This window comes from Anomalospiza imberbis, chromosome 13, assembly GCF_031753505.1.
Source record: "Anomalospiza imberbis isolate Cuckoo-Finch-1a 21T00152 chromosome 13, ASM3175350v1, whole genome shotgun sequence".
Classification (NCBI taxonomy): Eukaryota; Metazoa; Chordata; class Aves; order Passeriformes; family Viduidae; genus Anomalospiza; species Anomalospiza imberbis.
The window spans coordinates 976,557-999,310 of NC_089693.1; the positions used below are offsets into that span (position 1 = coordinate 976,557).

Consider the following 22,754-nt stretch of genomic DNA (forward strand, 5'->3'; position numbering starts at 1 on the left):
TTCTCTGGGAATTCCACCCCATCCCCTCCCAAGGGAAAATCCCATCCCAGTATCCCATCCAAATCCCCTTTTCCATTCCCTGTGTCCTGTCCCTTCATCCCTTGTCCCACGTCCCTTTCCAGGGAACCCCATTTTCCTGCTTGTTTTTTTCCAGGATGCGGGAAAGAGCATTCACAGCTGGAATGTTGGGATGTGAGTGGAGCCCAGAGGAGTCAGCAGGATGGAAGTTTGGGACACAGAGGTGGGAAGAGCTACACCGGGATTGACTCCGGAGAGGAGCGGTCCCTTCCCATGGAATGGGATCAAAGCCTCCCTCCATCCATGGAATGCCGTGAGCCGGGAATGAGCCGGGAATCGCTGCTGATCCAAGAAGGGTTTTCCATGGTTTGCTGGAAAACAGGGATGGGAATCCCGGTGCCACACTGACACCTCATGGTGAAAGCGCTCCTTGCAATTCCAGCTCTCCAGGGATGGATTTTTGGGATAAACGCTTGGATTTTGCTGCCCACTTTGTCCTGATAAAGGTGGTTGGGATAAAGGGATATTTCCCTGGAATTAAAGGGATTGGGACCATGATCTGGCTGGGAAAACCTGGAGATCTTGGAGCTGCAAGTCCAACATTTCCCCTTCAACCTCTGCCCTTTGCTGAGGCTTTGGAGGAAAATAAAAATCAAAATACAAATAAAATCAAAATTAAAATTAATTAAAATAAGAAGAAAAATTTAAAAAAATAAAATAAACATTTAAAAGGTTTTAAAAATAAGAATAAAAATTAAAAATAAAAATAGAAATAGAGATAAAATCAAAATTAAAATGAATTAAAAATAAGAATAAAAACAAAAAATAAAAATAAAATAAAATTACAAAAATAAAATTCTCAAATCCAAGGGAGCTGATTCAGAATTCCCAGTGCTTTCAACCCTTTTCTGCATCCAAACTATCTCCATGAGGATCAGTTCCTTGTGTATCCCAGTTTTCCACAGGAATATTCCCAGTGGGATTTATCCTGCCACTGGGATAATGGAATCCAAATCCAAGAGATGGCTCCTCATTAACGATTAATGAACTCATTAAATCCCACAAATAAGAGCCCTTCCCAGAGTTTTCCAGTGGTTATCCCGATCCCAATCCCAATCCTCCCCACGGGGGCAGGAGGAGGTTTGGGAGCAGGGAAGCTGCCCAGGCTGGGATTTTCCAAGGAGCCATTCCCTGTCCCAGGGCAGGGCCGGGAAAGGCTCGGGAAGCGGCGCCGTTCCCAGTGGCCATCCCCATCCCCATCCCCATCCCAAGCCCAAGCCCAATCCCGACTCTTCCGCGGGAGAGCAGCAAGAGGCAGCAGGGATATTCCCAGGAGCCATTCCCTGTCCCAGGGCAGGGGAAGGCTCGGGAAGTGGCACCATTCCCGTGGTTTTCCTACCCCATCTAGCGGCACTCCCGGAGAGTTGCTTCCCACAGATCCAGCCAGGAGCTGCCTCTGGAGCTCATGGAATTCCTGAGGGGCTGGAAAAGCTCTCTCTTTGCCCCCCACTGAGCTCTGGCCAGCTCTGGAATCCCAGCAGGGCAAGGACCTGGAGCTGCTGGAGAAATTCCAGAGGACACAGAGCTGCTCTGCTCTGGAGCCAGGCTGGGAGAGCTGGGAATGTTCCCCTGGAGAAGGGAAGGATCCAGGGAATCCTCAGAGCCCCTTGCAGGGCCTGAAGGGGCTCCAGGAGAGCTGGAGAGGGACTGGGGACAAGGGATGGAGGGACAGGACCCAGGGAATGGCTCCCACTGCCAGAGGGCAGGGATGGGTGGGATATTGGGAATTCAGAATTCCCAGCTGGGATGGAATTCTGCGAGAAGCTGTGGCTGCCCCTGGATGCCTGGAATATCCAAGGCCAGCTTGGAGCTACATGGGATAGTGGGAAGTGTCCCTGCCCTTAGGATGAGCTTTAAAATCCCTTCCAATCCCAATCCAAACCATTCTGGGATTTGAGGATTCCAATCCTTGGGAAGAAAAGCTTTTCCATGGGCTGGAAACCCTTGGATCAAGGCAATCCCTCAAAATGGCCCCAAATGTCCCCAGATTCCCTTTGCAGACGTGAGGGTAAAATTGTCCCAACCCCATCTCAGGATCCAAGCAGATCCCAGGATTTGCCATCCCAAAAAAAACTCCTCAGATCCCAGCTTTCTGCAAAGCCAGGGAAGCCGCTCCCCTTGGAATTCCCTGAAAACCAGGAAGAGGGTTTGGAATAAAAGGATTTATTGATCACCTTGCAGGGACATACAGAGAGCCAATTCCCACCCTATCCGTGAGGAAATCCCCTTTTCCCCCCATTCCCACATGGAAAACATTCCAGAATTTCCTCACACCCCAAAGCAGCTGGGATGTGAATTCCCACTGCTCCCAGGATTTTGGGTGACTCTGGAATATTCTGACAGCTCAGTGACACACTTAAATATTCCAAATTCATTCTTGCCAGAATAAATCCGTATTCCCAAGGTTTTCCTGGTTCCAGTAAAATTGGGAATGGCCAAAAACACCCTTAAAGTGCTGGACTGCAGCTCAGAATAGCAGCGGTTGGGTCTCCCAGAAGAGAGGGAATGACCGGAAAAGATGGATTTGGGATTAAAAATCTGGGAAGACACTGGAAAAGCCTCCCAGGGAAAAGCCTGCTGGCACTGTCTGTAATGATCCAGCTCTGTTTGGAGCTCCAGAGGGACCTTTTGGATTTCCCTAAATCTATGCAAAAGGACAGATCCATCCAGAAGTTCTTTGGGATCACCCATGGAACCATTTCCCAGCTTCCCTAAAAACCTCCGGGAATGAGCACAAAGCAGTTCTTGAGGAGCAGTGGCAGCAAAGCATTCCTCAGGCTGGGAAAATCCGGGATTCCAGCAGGAAAAATTCAGGGTTTCCTGCGCCTGCAACGGGAAAGAGCCACAGAGAACTTTCAGGATTCATCCAGAGGAATTTTGGAAGCAGCCAACCCCCCATTCCCAGGTTTTGGCATTCTCAATTCCCACACACAGCTCCTAAAAAATCCAACATTTAATCCAAGGAAATTCCATAAAATCAGTGTTTTCCTTGGATTTTTAGGCAGCAGGAGCAGCAAACGAAGTTGGATTCCAAATCTCAATTCCCTCTTCCCACAGGGAATTGGAATTTCCCAATGGATAACATGAGCAAGAGGTTAAAGGGGCAGGAGAGGGAATCCAGGGCATGCCCGCTGCCATTCCCAACCTTATTCCAGTCAGGAGTGAAAACCCAGAGTGGGAAGGGCAGTAAAGTTGGGAAAACATTCCTGAATTTTGGAAGTTGTCAGGAAAGAATTCCAGGAGCACTTCCTTGAGCTCGACACAGAGCTGGAATTTCCAGGGATGCCTTACGAATAATTTGGGAAAGAGGGAATTCTCCAGGCTTCCTTAGTGGTTCCCTAATTATGCAGTTGGAATTTTAGCAGGAATTTGACTGCAATTCCCTCTTCCCACAGGGAATTGGAGTCCCGAGAAACTGGAACTTCCCAATCCCGAGAAACTGGAACTTCCCAATGGATAACGTGAGCAAGAGGTCAAAGGGGCAGGAGAGAGAATCCAGGGCATTCCCAGTGCCATTCCTGATATTCCATTTAGGAACGCAAACCTGATGTGGGAAGGGCAGCAAATCAAGGGGGGAGAGCATTCCCGAAGTTTGGAAGTTGTCGGGAAAGAATTCCAGGAGCACTCACTTGGGCTGGGCGTGGTGCTGGAATCCAGGTCCCAGCGCCGATCCCGCCCTCATCTCCACGGCCACGGAACACTGGGAATACACCAAAGTCAGGATCCGCTGCTTCCCACCCTTCCCAGCTCCCAGCATTCCCAAATCCTTATCCAGAGGGGTTTGGATCCCCAGCCCTGGAATGTCCAAGGCCAGGCTGGATGGAGCAGCCCGGGATAGCGGGAAGCGCCCATGATGGAATGGCTGGATTGGGATGAGCTGAAGCACCCTCCCAACCCAGGCCAGGCCAGAATTCCAGGATCCAGGATGACATTCCCAGCTCACCCTGGTTTCCACATCCGTCCATTCCGAGTCCGCGGCATCCCCAGCGGGGTCGGGATTGGGAGGCGACGAGCGGCGCTTCCGCCTGGAATGGGAATTTGTGGAATTACAGCACAAACCTCATGGAATTTGCCACGTTCCAACACTGGAAAACATCTTTAGTATTCCTTAATAAATCTTGGATCCAGCAACTATAAATTTCTCCAAGTTTATGGGATTTTAAATTGGATTTTCCCATTGGATCATCTGGCCTGGAAGAAGTTCCACGTACACACCTGGAATTCCACAATTCCAGAAGCTCAAATTAAAGTTTCCATCACTGGAACCTTGGGAATTCCAGGATTCCAGAAGCTCAAGTTCAAGGTTCCACAAGTGGAATTTTGGGAATTCCAGGGATCCAGAGGCTGGACTCACCCGGTGGGAGATTCCTGCTTGAGGGTCTCGATGTCCGTGAACTGCACGGCCTGGCCCCCACCCCTGGTCTTGAACACGTCCCCCTGGAATGAGAAAAGGGCAAGGAAAAGAGGGATTGGGACAGGAACAATGCTGGTATTCATCCCAGAATTCCAGCCCAAAGAGATACGGACACAAATGAGCTCCTCCCATTTCACTGCCAATGGATTGTTGCCTTTTTCCACAAGAAAATGCATAAATCATGGGATCCCAAAAATCATGGGATCCACACAAATCATGGAACCCCATAAATCATGGAATCCCTCAAACCATGGAATTCCACAAACCATAGGATTCGTGAATCATGGAACCCAACTGTGAGAACTCCAAACTAAATTTCAGAGATTCCAAAGCAACATTCCCAAGATTCCTGAGGTCACTTTGATAAGCTGTCTGGATCTCAACCTTGCCCCCAGGCTGGAGCACTGAGTGCAACATCCAGGAATTCCTTGGGCATTCCTTGGGAATTATCCAGGGATGGGCACTCCAAACCTCCCTGGGCAACTCGTACGTCTGACCACCATTTTCCATGAAAAAATTCCTACTGAATTTCTGAGCTAAATGAGCCTGGAATGGCCCCAAGCACACATCAGCCAAGCTCTAAACCAAGAATTTTCATGGAAAACCTTTGGACCCAACCATGAAAGATCCAAACTAAACTTCGGCGATTCCAACACAACATTCCCAACATTCCCAAGGTCACTTTGATCTGGCTGACTCTGGATCTCAACCTTGCCCCCAGCCGGGAGCACTGAGAGCCACATCCAGGAATTCCCTGGGTAACTTAAAACAAAATTCCGGCATTTCCAACGCAACGTTCCCAGTATTCCCAAGATTCCCGAGGTCACCTTGATGAGCTTGGTCTGGATCTCCCCGTCGGAGGCGAGCTCCTGGTGGGTCAGCAGGTAGCGGTCGCACCTGGCCAGGGCGCGCTCGCTGGGGGCGTCCACGGTGATGGCCCTGGGCACGCGCGGCTGCAGCAGCGTCTCCGTGGGCACGTGGGACGGCGGCCGGTGATCCACCCAGCGCTCCCCGGCACTGCGGGAACGCCGCGGCCGCAGCGGCGCCGCCGGAGCGCTCTGGAATGGGAACAGGGAATGAGAACGGGGAATGGGAACGGGGAATGGCAGGGATGGCAGCCGGTGATCCAGCCAGCGCTCCCCGGCACTGCGGGAATGCCGCGGTCGCAGCGGCGCCACCGGAGCGCTCTGGAATGGGAACAGGGAATGGGAATGGGGATAGGGGCAGTGATCCACCCAGGGCTCCCCGGCACTGCAGGAACGCTGCGGCCGCAGCGGCGCTGCCGGAGTGCTCTGGAATGGGAACGGGGAATGGGAACAGGGAATGGCAGGGATGGCAGCCGGTGATCCAGCCAGCGCTCCCCGGCACTGCAGGAATGCCGCGGCCGCAGCGGCACCGCCGGAGCGCTCTGGAATGGGAACGGGGAATGGGAACAGGGATAGGGGCAGTGATCCACCCAGCGCTCCTCGGCACTGCGGGAATGCCGCGGCCGCAGCGGCGCCGCCGGAGCACTCTGGGAACATGAGAGCGGGAATGGGAACAGGGAATGGGCACAGGGAATGGGAACGGGGAATGGCAGGGATGGGGGCTGGTGATCCACCCACCGCTCCCCGCACTGCGGGAACACTGCAGCTGCAGCAGCACCACTGGAGTGCTCTGGAATGGGAACGGGGAATGGGAACAGGGAATGGGTGGGATGGGTGTGGGAAAGGCAATGGTTTGGTTCTTGGGTTGGATCCTGAGGGCACCACAAAGAGCTTGGCATCGAATTATCTGTGGAACATTCCAGGCCAACTCCTATTTTTTGGGCATCAAATTATTCATGGAATATTCCAGGCCGACTCCTACTTCATGGAAATTTTATCCCAGTGTTGTCCCATCTGCCACATTCCATTAAGCTTCCTCAAGTTTGGGAAAGCTCTTCCCAAATTTCCAAATCCACAGCACCAGCCCAAGGGATTGTCCTGCTCTGTTTTCCCAAAGTGCTCTTGGATTGAATCCTGAAGGCACCACCATGAGCTTGGCATCAAATTATCCATGGAATACTACATGTCAAGTCATATTTCTTGGGAATTTTGGTCCAATCTGTTGCATTCCACACCTAGGAAGGAGGGGACAAAGGAAGGGATTGTCCCCATCTGCTTTCCTGAAGTGCTCTTGGACTGAATCCTGAAGGCACCATCAGGAGCCAAATAATTCATGGAATTGGAGCTCGCAGTTTAATGGGAATTTGGGAAGGGAGTTAAAGCTGAGGCACACAAGAGGCTTATCCAAGGAATGTTTCCAGGCAAGACAAGCTCCCAGAAGCACCTTGGAAGCTGGGAAATTGCAGGAGTGATTGGAGGAGACACGAGGGAGAGGGAAAGGAAAAGGGAAATGCCAGGAAAAGAGAAACACCAGGGAAAGAGAAACACCGGGAAAAGGGAAACACCGGGAAAAGGGAAACACCGGGAAAAGGGAAACACCGGGAAAAACATGAGGACACCCATGGCTAGAGCAGAGTGTGGCCACCTCAGAGCTCCTTAAAAGTGGGAATTCTCAACTTCCAAGGAAGCTCCAAACACCAAGAGGGCGGCAAGAGCAGCCAGGCTCAGTCTGGGACCAGCAGGACACATTAGGAACAGCTCTACTCTACGTTAGGCTCGAGGACAGAGAGCCTTTAAGCCAGGCTCAGCCCCACTAGGCCAGGACTAACCCTGCAGCACGGATCCTCTTCCTGCTCTAGCTCCTCTCTATCCCTGGGCACCTCCAGCACTCGGCTCCAGCACATCCCTCTCCTCCTGGCAGGGCTGGGCCAGGCCGAGCCCGGCTCCGCTCCCGCTTTATTCCTGGGTTTGGGAATGCTGGCTGGCTCGCAGGAAGGGCCCCTCTGCTCCCACTCCAGCACGCAGGAGGCCACAGAGATGCTGCTGCAAGAGTTGGAGCGCCTGGGCACCCGCGGGGCCACCCGGCTGTCCCCAAGCTCAGCGGGGTCACCACAGCTCTGGGGAGAAGGGAGAGAGCAGTGAGACACAGGAGACTCCAAGCAAACAGGGACAGACAAATCCAGGGATTTCCCGTTCCTGTGGATATCAGGAGGTGGGAGAAATTGGGTGAAGAACAAACAGAAGAACAAGGAATTCAAGCTGCTCCAACTCAGGGCTCAAACTTCAGCAGGGACATCAAAGCTCTGGGAAGAAGGGAGAGAGCAGGGAGACACAGGAGGGATCAGACAGGGAGAATCCAGGGATTTCCAATTGCTATGGATACCAGGGGGTGGGAGAATGGATGAAGAACAAACAGGACACAGAGAATTCAAGCTGCTCCAACTCTGTCCCCAAGCTCAGCGGTGTCACCACAGCTCTGGAGAGAAGGGAAACATCAGTGAGACACAGGAGGTGGCGAGTAATCAAACAGGGATGCCATGCAGGGACAGACAGATCCAGGGATTTCCTGTTCCTATGGATATCAGGAGGTGGGAGAATGGATAAACAATGAACGGACAAGACAAGGAATTCAAGGTGCTCCAACTCGGGGCTCAAACTTCAGCAGGGACATCACAGCTCTGGGAAGGAGGGAAACATCAGTGAGACACAGGGATACACAGATCCAGGGATTTCCCGTTCCTATGGATATCAGGAGATGGGAAAAGGGATGAAGAACAAACAGAAGAACAAGGAATTCAAGCTGCTCCAACTCAGGGCTGAAACCTCAGCTCTGGGGAGAAGGGAGAGAACAGTGAGACACAGGAGAGACTCCAAGCAAACAGGGACAGAAAAATCCAGGGATTTTCCATTCCTATGGATATCAGGAGGTAGGAGAATTGATGAAGAACAAACAGCAGACAAGGAACTCAAAGCAAGCTGCTCCAACTCTATGCTTGGGGGCTACTAATGACTAAAATCCCTGCACTTCACCCCTGTTTCCTAAATCCAGCAGGTTTGGGAGTGACTCACGGGCGCAGGGGAAGGAGACACGGATCTCGGGAGAGCCTTTTCCCGCTCCCTTTCCCGGGATGGCCTCTCTGGCCTCTCGGCTCTGGGCTCAGTGACGATGGCCTTGAGCTGCTTCAGCTTCTCGTCCTTCACCCACAGCTTGTTCTGCATCTCCAGCTGCTTGGCTGCCACCCGCCGCTCCTGCAGGGACAGGGAAAGCAGTGGAAAACATGGAATTGCTGAGGCTGGAAGAGCCACCAGGATCAGCTAGGCCAAGCTGGCTCTGAACCCAGCCTGGAGCCCTGGGTGCCACATCCAGGTGTTCCTTGGATACCTCCAGGGATGAGGATTCCAAACCTCCCTGGGCAGTTCCAGTGTTTACAACCCTTTCCATGAGGGAATTTTCCCAGTATCCAACCTCAGCCTGCCTGAGGCTGTTCCCTCTCCTCCTGTCTTTGTTCGCTGGGAGCAGAGTCCAAGTTTCCTTTCCTTTCCTTCCCCAGAATTCACACAAACACCAACCAGACCAACAAACCCCCTCCTTAAGAGTGCCCCACACCCCAAATTCCCAATAACTTGATCCTGCTTTTCCCCCCATTCCTGCACTCACACATTCCTTCTCCCACTTGAGGGAGGTCTCTGTCACCATTCCCTGCAGCCTGGCCTCCAGCCTCTTCTTGTCCGACGCCTGCCGCTGCAGCTTCTGGCTCTTGCTCTCCAGCTCCTGCTGCAGGTTCCTCTTGTCCTCCTCGTAAATCGTGGCTGTCTTCTCCAAAATCTCAATCTGCAGGAGGAGAGGAAGGATTTGGGTGGGAACACGACCTTTTAATCCAGGAATTCCCTGCTTGTATTTCCCAGGAAATCTCAATTTTCAGTCCTAAGTCGCTCGTTTTGCTGTTTTAAAAGCCTCACCTTGTAAAAAGACAACAAATTTTCAGTAGAAGTTCCCCCCAGAATATTTATTCCTGATGGCAAGGAATTTGCCAAATAATCCATTAAAATAAATGGGATTTGTGCTCCAGAATGACCCAACTGACCTTGTACTCCAAGGTTTTAATCTTCTTCTCCAGCCGTTCCAGCTCCGTCCTCTGCCCCGTTATGGTTTTCTCCTTCTCAGCCAGTTTTCCTTGGATATAATTTTCTTTGGATGCAACACTGGAGTCAAATTCTTGCAGCATTGTTTTAAAGGCAAGAACTGGAAGAGAATTTGGATATTTCATATTTTATCTTTAATCTTCTCCCTTATCCCCAGAACATCCAAACCTCTGTTTTCCCCAACAGATTTAAAGCCTAAAGTTCCTCAAAAAAAAAAAAAAAAAGGTTGAAACAATCAATCTAAACAAGAAAACTGGGGCAAGGGGGATCCTTTGAGGAATAATAAGGGCACCAAATCTGAGTTTTGCCCTGATGTTCTAATTTGGGGCAAATTCCTACCGTTTTTGCCGAATTCCTCAGCCAGCGTCTGCCTCATTTTGTGGCGCTGCTCCAGGGCCTCGATCAGTTTTGGGAGCGTTTGGTCGTCGTTGATATCCAAGAGCTCGCAGGAAGGCAGGGGAGGGAAGCTCTGGAAGAACAGCTCAGCAGCAGATGGCTCCTCTGGTCCTGCAGGATGGAAAATCCGTCAGCAGGATGGGAAAATTCCAATGGACAAGGGGCAGGATCGTGGAAAACTGGGAATGATTGATGGGAGCTACGGGTTTCCAAAGAGGTGATGGATGGGAAAGGATTAAATGTGACATCCTTGATTCCTTGTTTTACTAAAAGCAGGGCCTGAACATCCAGGAACATCCCATAATTTCCTTGGCACAATTTCCTGTCAGGATCTGCAATACTGGGGCCATGGATTCATCCCAGTCCCATGGAATTCCTTGGAAACTTCCACAGGGATACTGAAGAGGGAAGAGCAGCAGCTCCCCGGGCACTGAGGTTCAGCCTGGCACAGTTAAGGCTCAGTGGAATCGATTTAAAATTTACTTCCCAGCCTTTAATTCCTAACAGAAAACTCTGCTGGAATCATGGAATAGTTTGGGTTGGAAAGGATCTCAAAGTGATCCTGTTCCATGGGCAAGGACACCTCCCACTGTCCCACGTTCCAACCTGGCCTTGGACACTTCCAGGGATCCAGCGGCAGCCACAGCTTCTCTGGGAATTCCATCCCAGCCCTTCCCTACCCCCACAGCCAGAAATTCTTTCCTAATATCCCATCCAAATTTCCCACTTTCCAATTTGAAGCCATTCCCTGTGTGATGTCCCTCCATCCCTTACCCCAATCCCTTCTCCAGCCCTCCTGGAGCCCCTTTAGGCCCTGGAAGGCTCTCTAAACTTTCCCTGAATCCTTCCCTTTCCCAGCTGATCATTCCCAGAGCAGAATTCCCCCCTGCAGCCCTCACCTGCTCCCACAGGGCCGCCCCTGAGCTCCAGTTTGCGGGACAGCTCCTCCCGGAATGCCTGGTTCCGGAGGCGCCGCCCCGGGGTCAGCCCGCACAGGGGCCTGTCCAGGGGCCTGGCCACCTCCACCTCCTGGGTCATCTCTGCAAAACGCATCACTTGCTGCAAGAAAACAGGGAAAAACCACCAGGAGCACCCGGAGCTGGGATTGGGAGCGGGGTTGAGTCACTGAAGCGGGAAAGGAGGAATTAATCCGGCTGAAATCGCAAGAAGCTACGGTTTGGGATCCTCCCCACAAGGTGACACAAAGGCTTGGGCAGAGACAGCTGGAATTCTTGGAATGGGAGGGATTAAAGGCCCAAATATGGCTCCGTGGAATTCTGTGAGGAAGGAGAACTTTTCCCACTTCCCAAGCAAGGGGCAGGTGTAATATGAACAGGAAAAACAGGACTTGGAGAGCAGATTTATCCCACAAATATCAATTATAATCCTTTACATGTCTTGGAGTACAAGCATCCAGGGAAAAACCTGAACAGACGAGCAGGAGGGGATGGAAAAAGGGAATTTACCAAGAATTCTGTGAGGGAGGAAAACCTTTCCCACTTTTCCAAGCAAGGAGCAGGTGTAATATGAACAGGAAAAACAGGACTTGGAGAGCAGATTTATCCCACAAAAATTGAAGTGGTCAAACAACAATTATAATTCCTTATATCTCTTGGAGTACAAGAATCCAGGAAAAAACAGGAAAAGAAGAGCAGGAGGGAATGGAAAAAGGGAATTTACCAGGCTTTCCTCATAGTCCTCAGCCTTGGGATTCACACACACGATCATCCGAACTTTCCCTTCTCCATCGAAATAGTTCTTGAAGAGATGAGTCAGTTTGGAATCTCTGTATGGAACCATCTGGGAATAAAGGCCAGGGAAAATCCCCTGAGTTTTCCTTATCCAGGTGATGAAATCCAAGGATAATTAGGGAAGGGCTGCTCACCTTGTTTGTTCCGTACAATTGGTTTTCCCGCAGAACCTCGATGCACGTCCTCAATGTCATCAATGACTGGTTGATATTCCCTAAAAAAAAGCAAACACAAGGAAAAATCACTCCATGAGCAGCCCCTGGATCACGTTCCCAGATTATTCAGAAGAATAAATTGCCTAATTAACAATATTTGTTAATAACTGCTCTAATTAACTGAAGTGGCAGAAGTGCTGCAGCAAACTTGTGGTTTCCAAACACAATTTGAGGTCATCAAATCCTAACAGAGCGCTTCAAGAATTCCTGGGATTCTTCCCTAGGAGACAGGATTAGCAGGAGCTTAATTAGCAGGGTTAATTAGCAGGGCACTCCAGGGGGCTCCTACCTGCCTCCCGCAGCCTGTTCCCCTCGGCTTTGGTCCTGTTGGTTCTCTCACTTCCCGCCAGATCCACCAGGGACAGCTGGCTCAGGGTGATCTGCTCCTTTTCCTGGGACACAGAAGAAATCCTGGATCCCTCCAGATTCCCTCTGAAGGGCTGGGGGACACCTCATCCCAAACCCACTTCCAAAGGATGTGATGGATACGAGCTCAGAGGGGTTGGTACAGCCCAGACAGCAGTACAGCTGTTTTTGGGGAAGTTTGGCAGATCCCTCCTGCCTTGGGCCACGGCATTGAAAGCTGTTGGATCATTCCAATTCCCCAAATTTTAGATTCCCAAACAAAGGAAGAGGTGAAAACCGAAGGAACCAGCAGCTTCACCCTCTGTTTTAACACCAAACTTTATGATTAACTCTGTCACCTCCAAACGTGAGGCACGGGAGCTGTTTCCAAGGCATATTCCATTAAATTCTCCCGGAATTCTCCTGGAATTCCCCGGAACTCACCTGGAGCACGTTGTCCCCGTCAGCATCCAGAGGAGCCTGTGCCAGTTTGATGATGAACACGGAGTGGGAGCGGCTGGATTCCCGGTTCAGCTGCGTGTTGGCGATGCGCCGCTTCTTCTGCCCTGCTCAGACATCCCAAATTCCCAAAAATCCTGCTGCTTCCCCACATTTCCCACCTCCTCCAGCATCAGTGTTTGAGATATTTCACAGCTGTGGGATGTTGGGAAGGGTGGGGAATGGGGAGGCCCTAAATGCCCGGAGAAGCTGTGGATGCTCCATCCCAAGGATGGAGCTGATCCAGCGGAATTTCCTTGCTCGTGGATGATGTTTAAGGTGCTGGGATGTGGGATCAGCTCTGAATTCCAAGATTTTTACCTCTCCAAAAGACTTCAAACGCTTCCTCTGTGGATTTGACCTCCACTTCGGTGCAGCCCGCCACGTACATGTTGTGGTTCTGGTCTTCCCGAAGGATTTTGGACTGGGGAGGTCTTTGGGATGGCAGGAAAGAGGGAAAACAAGTGAATCCCATTGGAGGGGAGCTCTCTGTGCAGCTTCCTGCCATGCAGATTTTCTTGGAGGGCAAAATTCAGCAGGAAAAGGTCAAAACTTGGAGGGAAAAAATTCAGAATTTGGAGGGAAAACGTCGCAAGTCTGAGGGGAAAATGTCCAAAAATTCTGAGGGGAAAAGGGTCAAAATCCTGTGGGGGAAAAGGGTCAAAATCCTGAGGGGAAAATAATCCAAAATTCTGAGGGAAAAACGTCCAAAAGTTCTGAGGGAAAAAAATTCAGAATTTGGAGGGAAAATGTCATATATCTGAGGGGAAAAGGTCAAAATTCAGGAGGAAAAGGTAAAAAATCTGAGGGGAAAGTCATCCAAAATGCTGAGGGGAAAATGGTCAAAATACAGGGGGAAAAGGTCAAAATTCTGAGGGGGAAAAGGTCAAAAATTCCGAGGGAAAATGGACAACATTCAGAAGGAAAACTCAGAATTTGGAGGGAAAATGTCACATGTCTGAGGGGAAAGGGTCAAAATGCGGGGGAACAGGTCAAAAATCTGAGGGGAAAAGGTCAAAAATGCTGAGGGAAAATCATCCAAAATTCCGAGGGAAAAATGGTCAAAATCCAGGGAGAAAAGGTCAAAATTCTGAGGGGAACGCATCAAAAATTCAGAGGGAAAAGGTCAGTTATCCATCTAAAAGATGGAAGAGGGAATACAGGACATGGACACACAGCCAGGATTAGTGACACTCCAGCTACTGCTCTAATTAGCAGCTATTTAATTGCAATTAATTGCTTTGGTGGAAGCTATTGCTTTTCTACAAGCACACAGAAGCAAGGAGAGCATCCTAGATGTCCTAGGAAAGCAAGGAAAGGCAGGGAATTTTCTGCTTCTACTCAAGGACAACAGTGCTGGAATAATGGGAATAAGACATTGGACACATACACAAAGTCTCCATTTCTCACAGGAGTGTTGCAATTGTTCCACCTACCAAAAAAATGGGGAAAAATATTAAATCCTTGATTTCTGCCTCAAATCTTTCCACGCTGCAGCTTCCAGAGGGAGAAATAGTCCCAGATTTTTTTTTTTTTTTTAGGATGGGCTTTGGGAATAAACACCTTTTATATTTTAAAGTTTTTTTTTTAATTTTATTTTTATGTTTAAAATTTTATTTAATGTTTAAAAAACCATTTTCTTTTAAAATGCTTTCAAACCATTCACTGTTTAAACACTGAATGTTTTAAAAGCATTCCCAGAGGTTCAAACCCCTCTGGAATGAGGATCCTGGAGACAGCTCCCAGTTTGCTTTGCCCTCGTTAGTCTTTGTTAATCAATCACTCCCTAATTAACACAGGACTGACGGGCTCCTTTAATGGAGTTGGAATTTCAATCCATGGATTCCAAGTGGAATTTGCAGACTTTTCCTATTGATTTTAGACATCACAAGTGTACACCTTTGGAAAAAATATCCCTAATTTCTGGTTTTATGGGAATTACTGATATCAAGCGCAATAATATGGAAATATGGAGCACCAAACCAGTGTTTTTCACTTTTTCCAGGGAAAAAATCTATGGAAAGGCTTGTTCCAAGTTGAAATGACCAGTTAGAATAGATTGGGAATTTAAGTGGGATACAATTGCCCAATTAATTAAATATTTGCTAATTAATCACCCAGCCTAACGAGGAAGGGAGCACCTTGGCCATCAGTACTGAAACATTCCTGGCTGGACTCCTTTCCATGTGTTTTTAACAGCGATCCCCAGGAATTCTGAGCCAAGCTCCCTAAGGCTGGAACAAAAAATCCAGGGTGGAGATCCTACAAAAGCCTCCCAGGACTGGGAATATGGGAATTCCCAAACTGCCTTGGGTTTGGTGGGCTCAGAGCAGATGGTGAACGTTGGAATAGGACACAGAGACCCTGCAGCCGTTGCTCTCATCCCACCGCTCTCATCCCAAACCTCTTCCAGCGACTTGGCGCTGATTCCCAAGCCCAGCCTGGGAAAATCCCGGATTTCCCAACTCACTTGGGTTTGATGGAGTCGCAGGGAGCCTCCTCCAGCAGGTCGTAGATGTAGTTGTTGTAGATCTCGATGTAGGACACGAAGACGCCGTAGACGTTGTCCTCGTCCACCTCCTCCGCCCGGCAGTGATCCTGCACGTCGATCATGTCAGCAAACTCGGGATCCAGCTGTCTCCTGCGGGAAACAGAGGGATTTGGGATGGAATTCCCAGCAGCCAGAAGGCGCCAGGGCAGCTCAGTGGGGATCTGCAGGGTTGGGTGGGGAAACACGCAATACTCGGCAAAATTCCTGTTCTTGGGGGGTCCTGTGCAGGGCCAGGAGTTGGAACTCCATGATTCAACTGAGGGAATTCCATGGTGGAAATTCCATGATCCAACTGAGGGAATTCCATGATCCAACTGAAGGAATTCCATGGTGGAAATTCCATAATCCAACTGAGAAACGCCCATGGTTGAAAATTCCATGACCCAGCTGAGGGAATACCATGGTGGAAAGTCCAAGATCCAACTGAGGGAATTCCAGGATGGGAATTGCATGATCCAGCTGAGGGAATTCCATGGCTGGAATTCCATGATCCCATAAGCCCAAAATTCTGAGGGGGGAAAAGGCCGAAAACTCAGGGAAAAAAATTCTATGGAATGGCTTCCTCCAAGCTGAAATCTCTTGCTAGAACAGCAGGAATAGATTGGGAATTTCAGTGGGATACAATTACCTCATTAATTAAATATTTGCCAATTTTTTTTCCCAATTTTTCCTTCATTTCTTCAAGGGAAGAATCCAAGAGAAGTTAAATGCCATTTCTAGGGAATAAATTCCCTCTGCTATTCCCAGAGTCACTCACTTCCCAGCTGGAGTTTTTGGGGTCGGCAGGGCCTCTCTCTTCTGGCGTTCCAGCAGAGCCTCCACCTCGCTCTGCACATCCACCCCGTTCTTGTCATCCAGCTTGAAAACCTGAGGGAAAAACCAGGAATTTCAGCCAATTCCGACATCCAGGTGCTGGCCAACAAAAGCATTATTTGATCAATTAATTAGTCTGATTAATCTGGTATTAATTTATTAATACCATGCTCCTCACTGGCACTCGACCCAGCAAGATCTGACAAAATTTGTAAAATAATGTTTTAGAAAAGCTCCCAAGGATAAGAATTCCAGGATTATTTCAGTATATTTTAGGCACCACAATTGCACGCCTTTGGAAAAATATCCCTAATTTCATGAGGAGACAATTTTTGGTTTTATGGGAATTACTGAAATTAAGCGGAATAATATGGAAATATGGAGCACCAAACCAATGTTTTCCACTGTTTCCAGGGGGGAAAAAAAGCCATGGAGTGGCTTCGTCCATGCCGAAATCACCTATTAGAACAGCAGGAATAGATTGGGAATTTCAGTGGGATACAACTGCTGAATTAATTAAAGATATGCTTATTAATCACTCAGACTAAGGAGGAAGGGAACACCTTGGCCATCAGTACTGAAATATTGCTGGCTGGATTCTTTCCCATGTGTTTTTAAAAGATTTTTTCCTAGGATGGGCTTGGGCAGTAAGCACCAAACCACTGAATGCTTTAAAAGCATTCCCAGAAATTCAAACCCTTTTGGAACGAGGACCCTGGCGTTGGGGTTTTTTTTCCTCTCTTCCAAGCCCTCCAGTGGGCAGGTTTGGAGCAGAAATCCCTGGATTTGGGGCTGTGGGGAGGATCAGGGGAGCCACTCACGAATCTCTTGGCCTGGAAGGGGCCGATGCTGTTGAAGATCATGGCCAGGCAGCGGGGCAGCAGCCCCCCGTCCCCAGGAGACCCTGTCATGGTGTGGGTCTTCCCGCTGCCCGTCACTCCGTAGGTGAACAGGAGACCTGGGAACGCAGGGAAAAGGGAGAAATCAACGGGACTGGGAAAACAAAACCAACCTGTTGCAAATGCAGGTGAAGTCGGCAGGAAGAAATGCTGGTGTGTGACTCCAGTCCAGAGGGCTGAATGATTTCTTTATTTTAACTATGCTATAATACATTAATACACCATTTAGAGGAGATACTAAAACTGCAAACCTACTTGTTCTAACTCCCATATCTAACTCCTCACAACTCGTGGACCTCTCTGAGTCCAGCCACAGGTGGGTTGGATTGGCCATCAGCTCAAACAATCCTCACCAGAACCCAACCAAGCAATCACCCCAGGTGAACAATTCTCCAAACACATTCCACATGGGAAAAACAAGGAGCAGAAACAGAAATCGTTTTCTCTTTCTTCTCTCTGTGCTCCTCTACGAAAAATCCTGAGAGAGAGAAGAATGTGCCTGCCACATCAACCCGCCTCAAATATTCCACACCATCCAAAGTGCTGGCAGCTCTGGCTGGTGGTCACAGCTGGGAATATCCACCATCCTCTCCAAGAGCCACAAACCAGCCCTGGCACTGGTTGTGCCATCCCTGGAATATTCCAGACTGGATGGGGCTTGGAGCACCCTGGGGTACTGGAGGGTTTCCCTGCCCATGGAATGGGATGAGCTTTAATGTCCTTCCCATAGATCTGATGGTTTAGGAAGCGATGCTTTTTTGCCATTTGTTGCTTTTTTGGGAGTTCAAAACGTGCTTTGCTAAAAGCCCAAAATGCGGATTTCACAATTTGCAACTCCCACAAACCATGGGAAAACTTGGGAGAGCAGGGAGAAGGATTTGGATGCGAAATTCATGGAATTCCAGAACGCTTTGGGTGGGAAGGGACCTTAAAGCCAATCCCATTGCCAAAGGCAGGGACACCTCCTGCTAAGCCAGGAGGCTTAGCCCTTCCATGGCACGGGATCACCCATTCCCACCCAAGCAACCCAGGATTTCCATTCCAGAAAGAGCTTCCAGGGGTGCGGTGTGAGGAGCTAAGCCACAATTCCAACCAAACCTTGGGAGCCCTGGATCACCCATTCCCACCCAAACCATCCCAGGATTCCTCCTGGGAATGAAGAGCTTCCAGGGGAATGGCTTCCTCCAAGCTGAAATCTCTTGTTAGAACAGCAGGAACAGATTGGGAATTTCAGTGGGATACAATTACCTTATTAATTAAATATTTGCCAATTTTTCCTTCATTTCTTCAAGGGAAGAGCCCAAGAGAAGTTAAATCCCACTTTGTGTGAGGAGCTGAGCCACAATTCCAACCAAACCTCAGGAGCCCTGAAATCCTGGGAATGGGGACACAGGAGAAGACCTCTGCTCACCGTTCTTGCCCCGGATCAGATCCTCCACCAGAGGTTTGGCCACCACGTCAAAGAGCTCCTTCTGCACCACCAGCGTGCCAAAGACCTCCTTGAAGGAATACTGGGTCTGCCAAGAGAGGGAAAACCACCCTGGAATTCCAGCTCCACGGCCTGGAGTGGCCAGAAGGATCCCACTGAGCGGAGAACTCCCAAAGGACAGCAAAAAGCTGGAATCTCCTTCCAGCTCCCCCCAGAATCCAAGCAAAGGAACATCCACCGTGGCCAAAGCGGAGCTGTTCCCTCATGGAATTTTGTTTATTTTGGACCTTTTCCCAGTCCAGCCTCAGTTTTCAGTCCTAAATTTCAAGCTGGTTTTAATTTTTTTAGTGAATTATTTTAATGAATTTTAAAACGAATTTTAATAGTCCTAAATTTCAAAATGGTTTTATTTTATTAATGAATTATTTTAATCAATTTTTAAACAAATTTTAACTTTTGATGGCCATTTTCCCACCAAAACTCTTCCTTAGGGAAACACCTGAATTCCAAATTTCTGAACAAAACCTCGTTTAATTAAATTAGCATTCCATTAATTAAGCTTTGCCTGTTTTATTTAAACCTTTGAAGACCCCTTAATGCCCTTCCCATAGGAATTTTCCAGCTGAAATTGGAAACAAAATATTCCACATCCCAGGTAAAATTCCCACCCAGAGAAGCTGTGGATTCCTCTTCTCTGGAATGTCCAAGGCCAGGTTGGATCAATCTGGGATGGTGGATTTCCATGGAATGGCAAGAGCCTTAAGGTCCTTCCCACATATTTGATGGATCAGGAAGTGATGTTTTTTGTCCTAGATGGGTTTTTGGGTGGAAAACCTTGGGATTTTGCACTCTGCAAGTGCCATGAATCATGGGAAGACTTGGAGAGCAGGAGCAGGATGGAATTCATGGAATTCCAGAACTTTGGGTGGGAAGGGACCTTAAAGCCAACCCCACTGCCAAGGGCAGGGACACCTCCCGCTGAGCCAGGCTGCTCCAGTGGCACTTCCAGGGACGACGGGGCAGGAATTCCGGGCGAATTCCCGGCAGGAATGCCGTTACCTCGCGGTATTCGCCGTTCCGGAACACGCGGTAGCCCTCGGGAGGGTGGAGCTGCACCGTGGTGCCGTTGATGACCTCGATGCAGCATTCCTGGTCTGCCCGGCTGAGCGGCCGCACGCGGCAGTACACCTGGGAGGATGGGGGAAAACCGGGAATGAACTGGGAATGAAGCCGGCAGTACACCTGGGAGGATGGGGGAAAACCGGGAATGAACCGGGAATGAATCAGGAATGAACCAGGCAGTACACCTGGGAGGATGGGGGAAAACCGGGAATGAACTGGGAATAAACCCGGTAGTACACCTGGGAGGATGGGGGAAAACCGGGAATGAACCGGGCAGTACACCTGGGAGGATGGGGGGAAAACCGGGAATGAACCGGGAATGAACCAGGCAGTACACCTGGGAGGATGGGGGAAAACCGGGAATGAACCGGGAATGAACTGGGCAGTACACCTGGGAGGATGGGGGAAAACCGGGAATGAACCGGGAATGAACCGGGCAGTACACCTGGGAGGATGGGGGAAAACCGGGAATGAACTGGGAATAAACCCGGTAGTACACCTGGGATGGGGGAAAACCGGGAATGAACTGGGAATGAACCCGGCAGGACACCTGGGAGAATGAGAGAAAAACCGGGAATGAACCGGGAATGAACCTGGGAATGAGGGAAACAGGGATAAACCGGGAATAAACCCGGCGGTACAGCTGGAATGAGGGGGGACCGGGATGAACCCGGGAATAAACCTGGGAATGAAGCCCGGATTAAAGCCGGGAATTCGGCGGGGTGGGAATTTCGGGATGATCCCGGATTAAAGCCGGGAATTCGGCGGGGCGGGACTCTCGGGATGATCCCGGATTAAAGCCGGGAATTCGGCGGGGTGGGAATTTCGGGATGATCCCGGATTAAAGCCGGGAATTCGGCGGGGCGGGAATCTCGGGATGATCCCGGATTAAAGCCGGGAATTCGGCAGGGTGGGAATCTCGGGATGATCCCGGATTAAAGCCGGGAATTCGGCAGGGTGGGAATCTCGGGACGAGCTCGGATTAAAGCCGGGAATTCGGCGGGGCGGGAATCTCGGGATGATCCCGGATTAAAGCCGGGAATTCGGCGGGGAGGGACTCTCGGGATGATCCCGGATTAAAGCCGGGAATTCGGCGGGGCGGGACTCTCGGGATGATCCCGGATTAAAGCCGGGAATTCGGCGGGGCGGGACTCTCGGGATGATCCCGGATTAAAGCCGGGAATTCGGCGGTGTGGGAATCTCGGGATGATCCCGGATTAAAGCCGGGAATTCGGCGGGGCGGGACTCTCGGGATGATCCCGGATTAAAGCCGGGAATTCGGCAGGGTGGGAATCTTGGGATGATCCCGGATTAAAGCCGGGAATTCGGCGGGGCGGGACTCTCGGGACGAGCTCGGGACGAGCCTGGCACTCACCCCCACCGGGTCCTTCTGCGTGGGGTTCGTGGCTTTCCTCGGCCTCCGCGGCGTCCTGGCCCTACTGAGGGGAGAGAGCGTCAGGGGAAACCGGGAGCGGCCGGGGCAGAGGGGAGACAACCGAGGGGAGGGGAGGGGAGGGCAGCGCCGGGAGCTGAGGGCAGCCATGCAGGGCGGCCCCGGAGCCCCCCTGCAGTCCAGTCCGCCCCTGCCCTGCCCTGCCCTCCCTCCCGGGGCTGCGGAGCCACTCACGCCGCCTTCATGTCGCGGGTGCCGCCGCTGTCGCGACAGGGCCCGGGGCTCGCGGCTGCGGGGCTGGCACCGGGCGGCGGCCGCGCGCCCGCCCGCCGCGATTCAAATCCGGCCAATCAGCGCGCGCGGCCCCCGCTGACGTCGCCGCGCACGGCGCGTCACCATGGCGACGCCCCCGAAAGGGGCGCGCCCCCGGCTGGTGGCGGTGGTGGAAGGGCCGCGGGTTCGAGTCCCGGCCCCGGCCGATCCCGGTTTTTCCGGGATTTTTTTTTCTCCCCCCCGCCTTTTTATTGGTTTAATTCCAATCTTTCAGGAAAACCGGTGGAATGCAGATGGTTTTCAGGGCCAGGGCTTCCCTGGGTGCCTGCCTGGAGGTGAATCAGTCACTCAGTTAATTCCTAACCCGATGGGAACGAGTGAATTCCCAGTCTGTGGAAAATGAGTGAATTCCGAGCCTGTTGGGAATAATTCCCAAACTGTGGAAACGGGTTAGTTCCCGACATGTGGAAAATGAGTTAATTTCCAACCTGATGGAAATGAGCTAAATCACAGCCCGCTGGAAATGAGTTAATTCCCAACCCGTTGGAAATCATGCCCAACCTGTAGGAAACGAGTTAATTCCCAACCCGATGGAAACGAGTTAATTCCCAACCTGTGCGAAATGATCCGTGGTGGAAAATAACCGTGGAAATGTGGTGTTAGGACATGTGGGAAAAATCCAGCAGTACAAGTCCAGGGAAAAGCAAACTTCCTGCCCAGGGAATGGATTCCAATGGGGAGCTGGGGAGAGGGATTCAATTCCTTTTAAATTCCAGGGAATTCCCATTTGTAGTCCAAATTCCTGAATGTTTCCACAAGGCATTTCAGGGATATTAAAAAAAAAAAAAAAAAGAAGGGATAAAATCATCTGGAGGAGCCTGAAATTCCTGCCTTTTCCTCAGCTTTTCCAAATCCATGTGGCTTAGGAGGGATGAGGGAGGTTTGCTGGAATTTCATCCCAAATTCCTTTGGCATTTGGTGTGGATCAACATTCCACAGATAAATATCCCAGTTTATTTCCTTGGAACAACTGGGCAAGGAGTTTTCATTTCTCCTGGGAAGGGAATTGAAGAAAATCCAGAGATTTTTGGTAAAAAGCAGGAAAAATCCTCTCCCTGTGCCGCTCCAAGATCCAGCATCACCCATTCCATGGGTTCAGCCAGAGGATCCTATGGAATTCTGGCATTCCATTCCCTTTGGAATGCAGTTTTCCAAAAATTCCCAGCAGGCACTGGAGAGGACGGAAGGATTTCAGTTCAAAAGTTGAATGACCTGGAATAATTCTGGGATGATTCCCGATGTTTTTCCAGGCTCTTCAATCCCAGCTGGATTCCTCCCCAGTCACGGCAACTCCCAAAGTAAATAAACTCTGGAATTATCAGCAATGATCTCCAAAGGAATTTGTTTTCCCAGGAATATTTTTATTATTAAGCAGATTAAAAGCAGTGATTTATATTAATTTAATAAAACCGTTGGAAAAACAATTCCAGTGCTTATAAATATCCTGAAAATCCTGGTCAGCATTCCCAAGGATTGATTTATCCCGTATTTAACCCGTTCATCCCAGA

The 22,754-nt window shown here is 50.1% G+C and overlaps 1 protein-coding gene and 1 long non-coding RNA gene across 5 annotated transcripts; both read right to left on the minus strand.

The window, feature by feature from the left end:
- Positions 1-2,668: 2,668 nt before the first annotated feature.
- Positions 2,669-21,195, minus strand: KIF23 (kinesin family member 23). Of its 4 annotated transcripts, XM_068203480.1 has the most exons (24): positions 21,148-21,195; positions 20,896-20,956; positions 19,458-19,586; positions 18,381-18,486; positions 16,892-17,028; positions 16,015-16,124; positions 15,177-15,347; positions 14,097-14,138; positions 13,028-13,140; positions 12,653-12,774; positions 12,153-12,255; positions 11,783-11,862; positions 11,578-11,697; positions 10,797-10,956; positions 9,841-10,008; positions 9,444-9,601; positions 9,017-9,190; positions 8,428-8,607; positions 7,188-7,475; positions 5,320-5,550; positions 4,433-4,515; positions 4,022-4,103; positions 3,708-3,778; positions 2,669-2,904 (listed from the first exon to the last, which is right to left on the minus strand). In XM_068203480.1, the coding sequence occupies exons 1-24, from the start codon at positions 21,156-21,158 to the stop codon at positions 2,889-2,891; spliced, it is 2,916 nt and encodes a 971-aa protein (XP_068059581.1). In that variant the 5' UTR covers positions 21,159-21,195; the 3' UTR covers positions 2,669-2,888. The 4 variants fall into 4 exon arrangements, with proteins under 4 accessions (XP_068059581.1, XP_068059582.1, XP_068059583.1 ...); XM_068203481.1 differs by lacking the exon at positions 14,097-14,138; XM_068203482.1 differs by lacking the exon at positions 7,188-7,475.
- On the minus strand, positions 6,186-7,128 carry LOC137481645 (uncharacterized). Its single transcript, XR_011003569.1, has 3 exons — positions 6,672-7,128; positions 6,335-6,492; positions 6,186-6,286 (listed from the first exon to the last, which is right to left on the minus strand). It is a non-coding gene; the product is annotated as an uncharacterized lncRNA (long non-coding RNA).
- Positions 21,196-22,754: the final 1,559 nt, after the last annotated feature.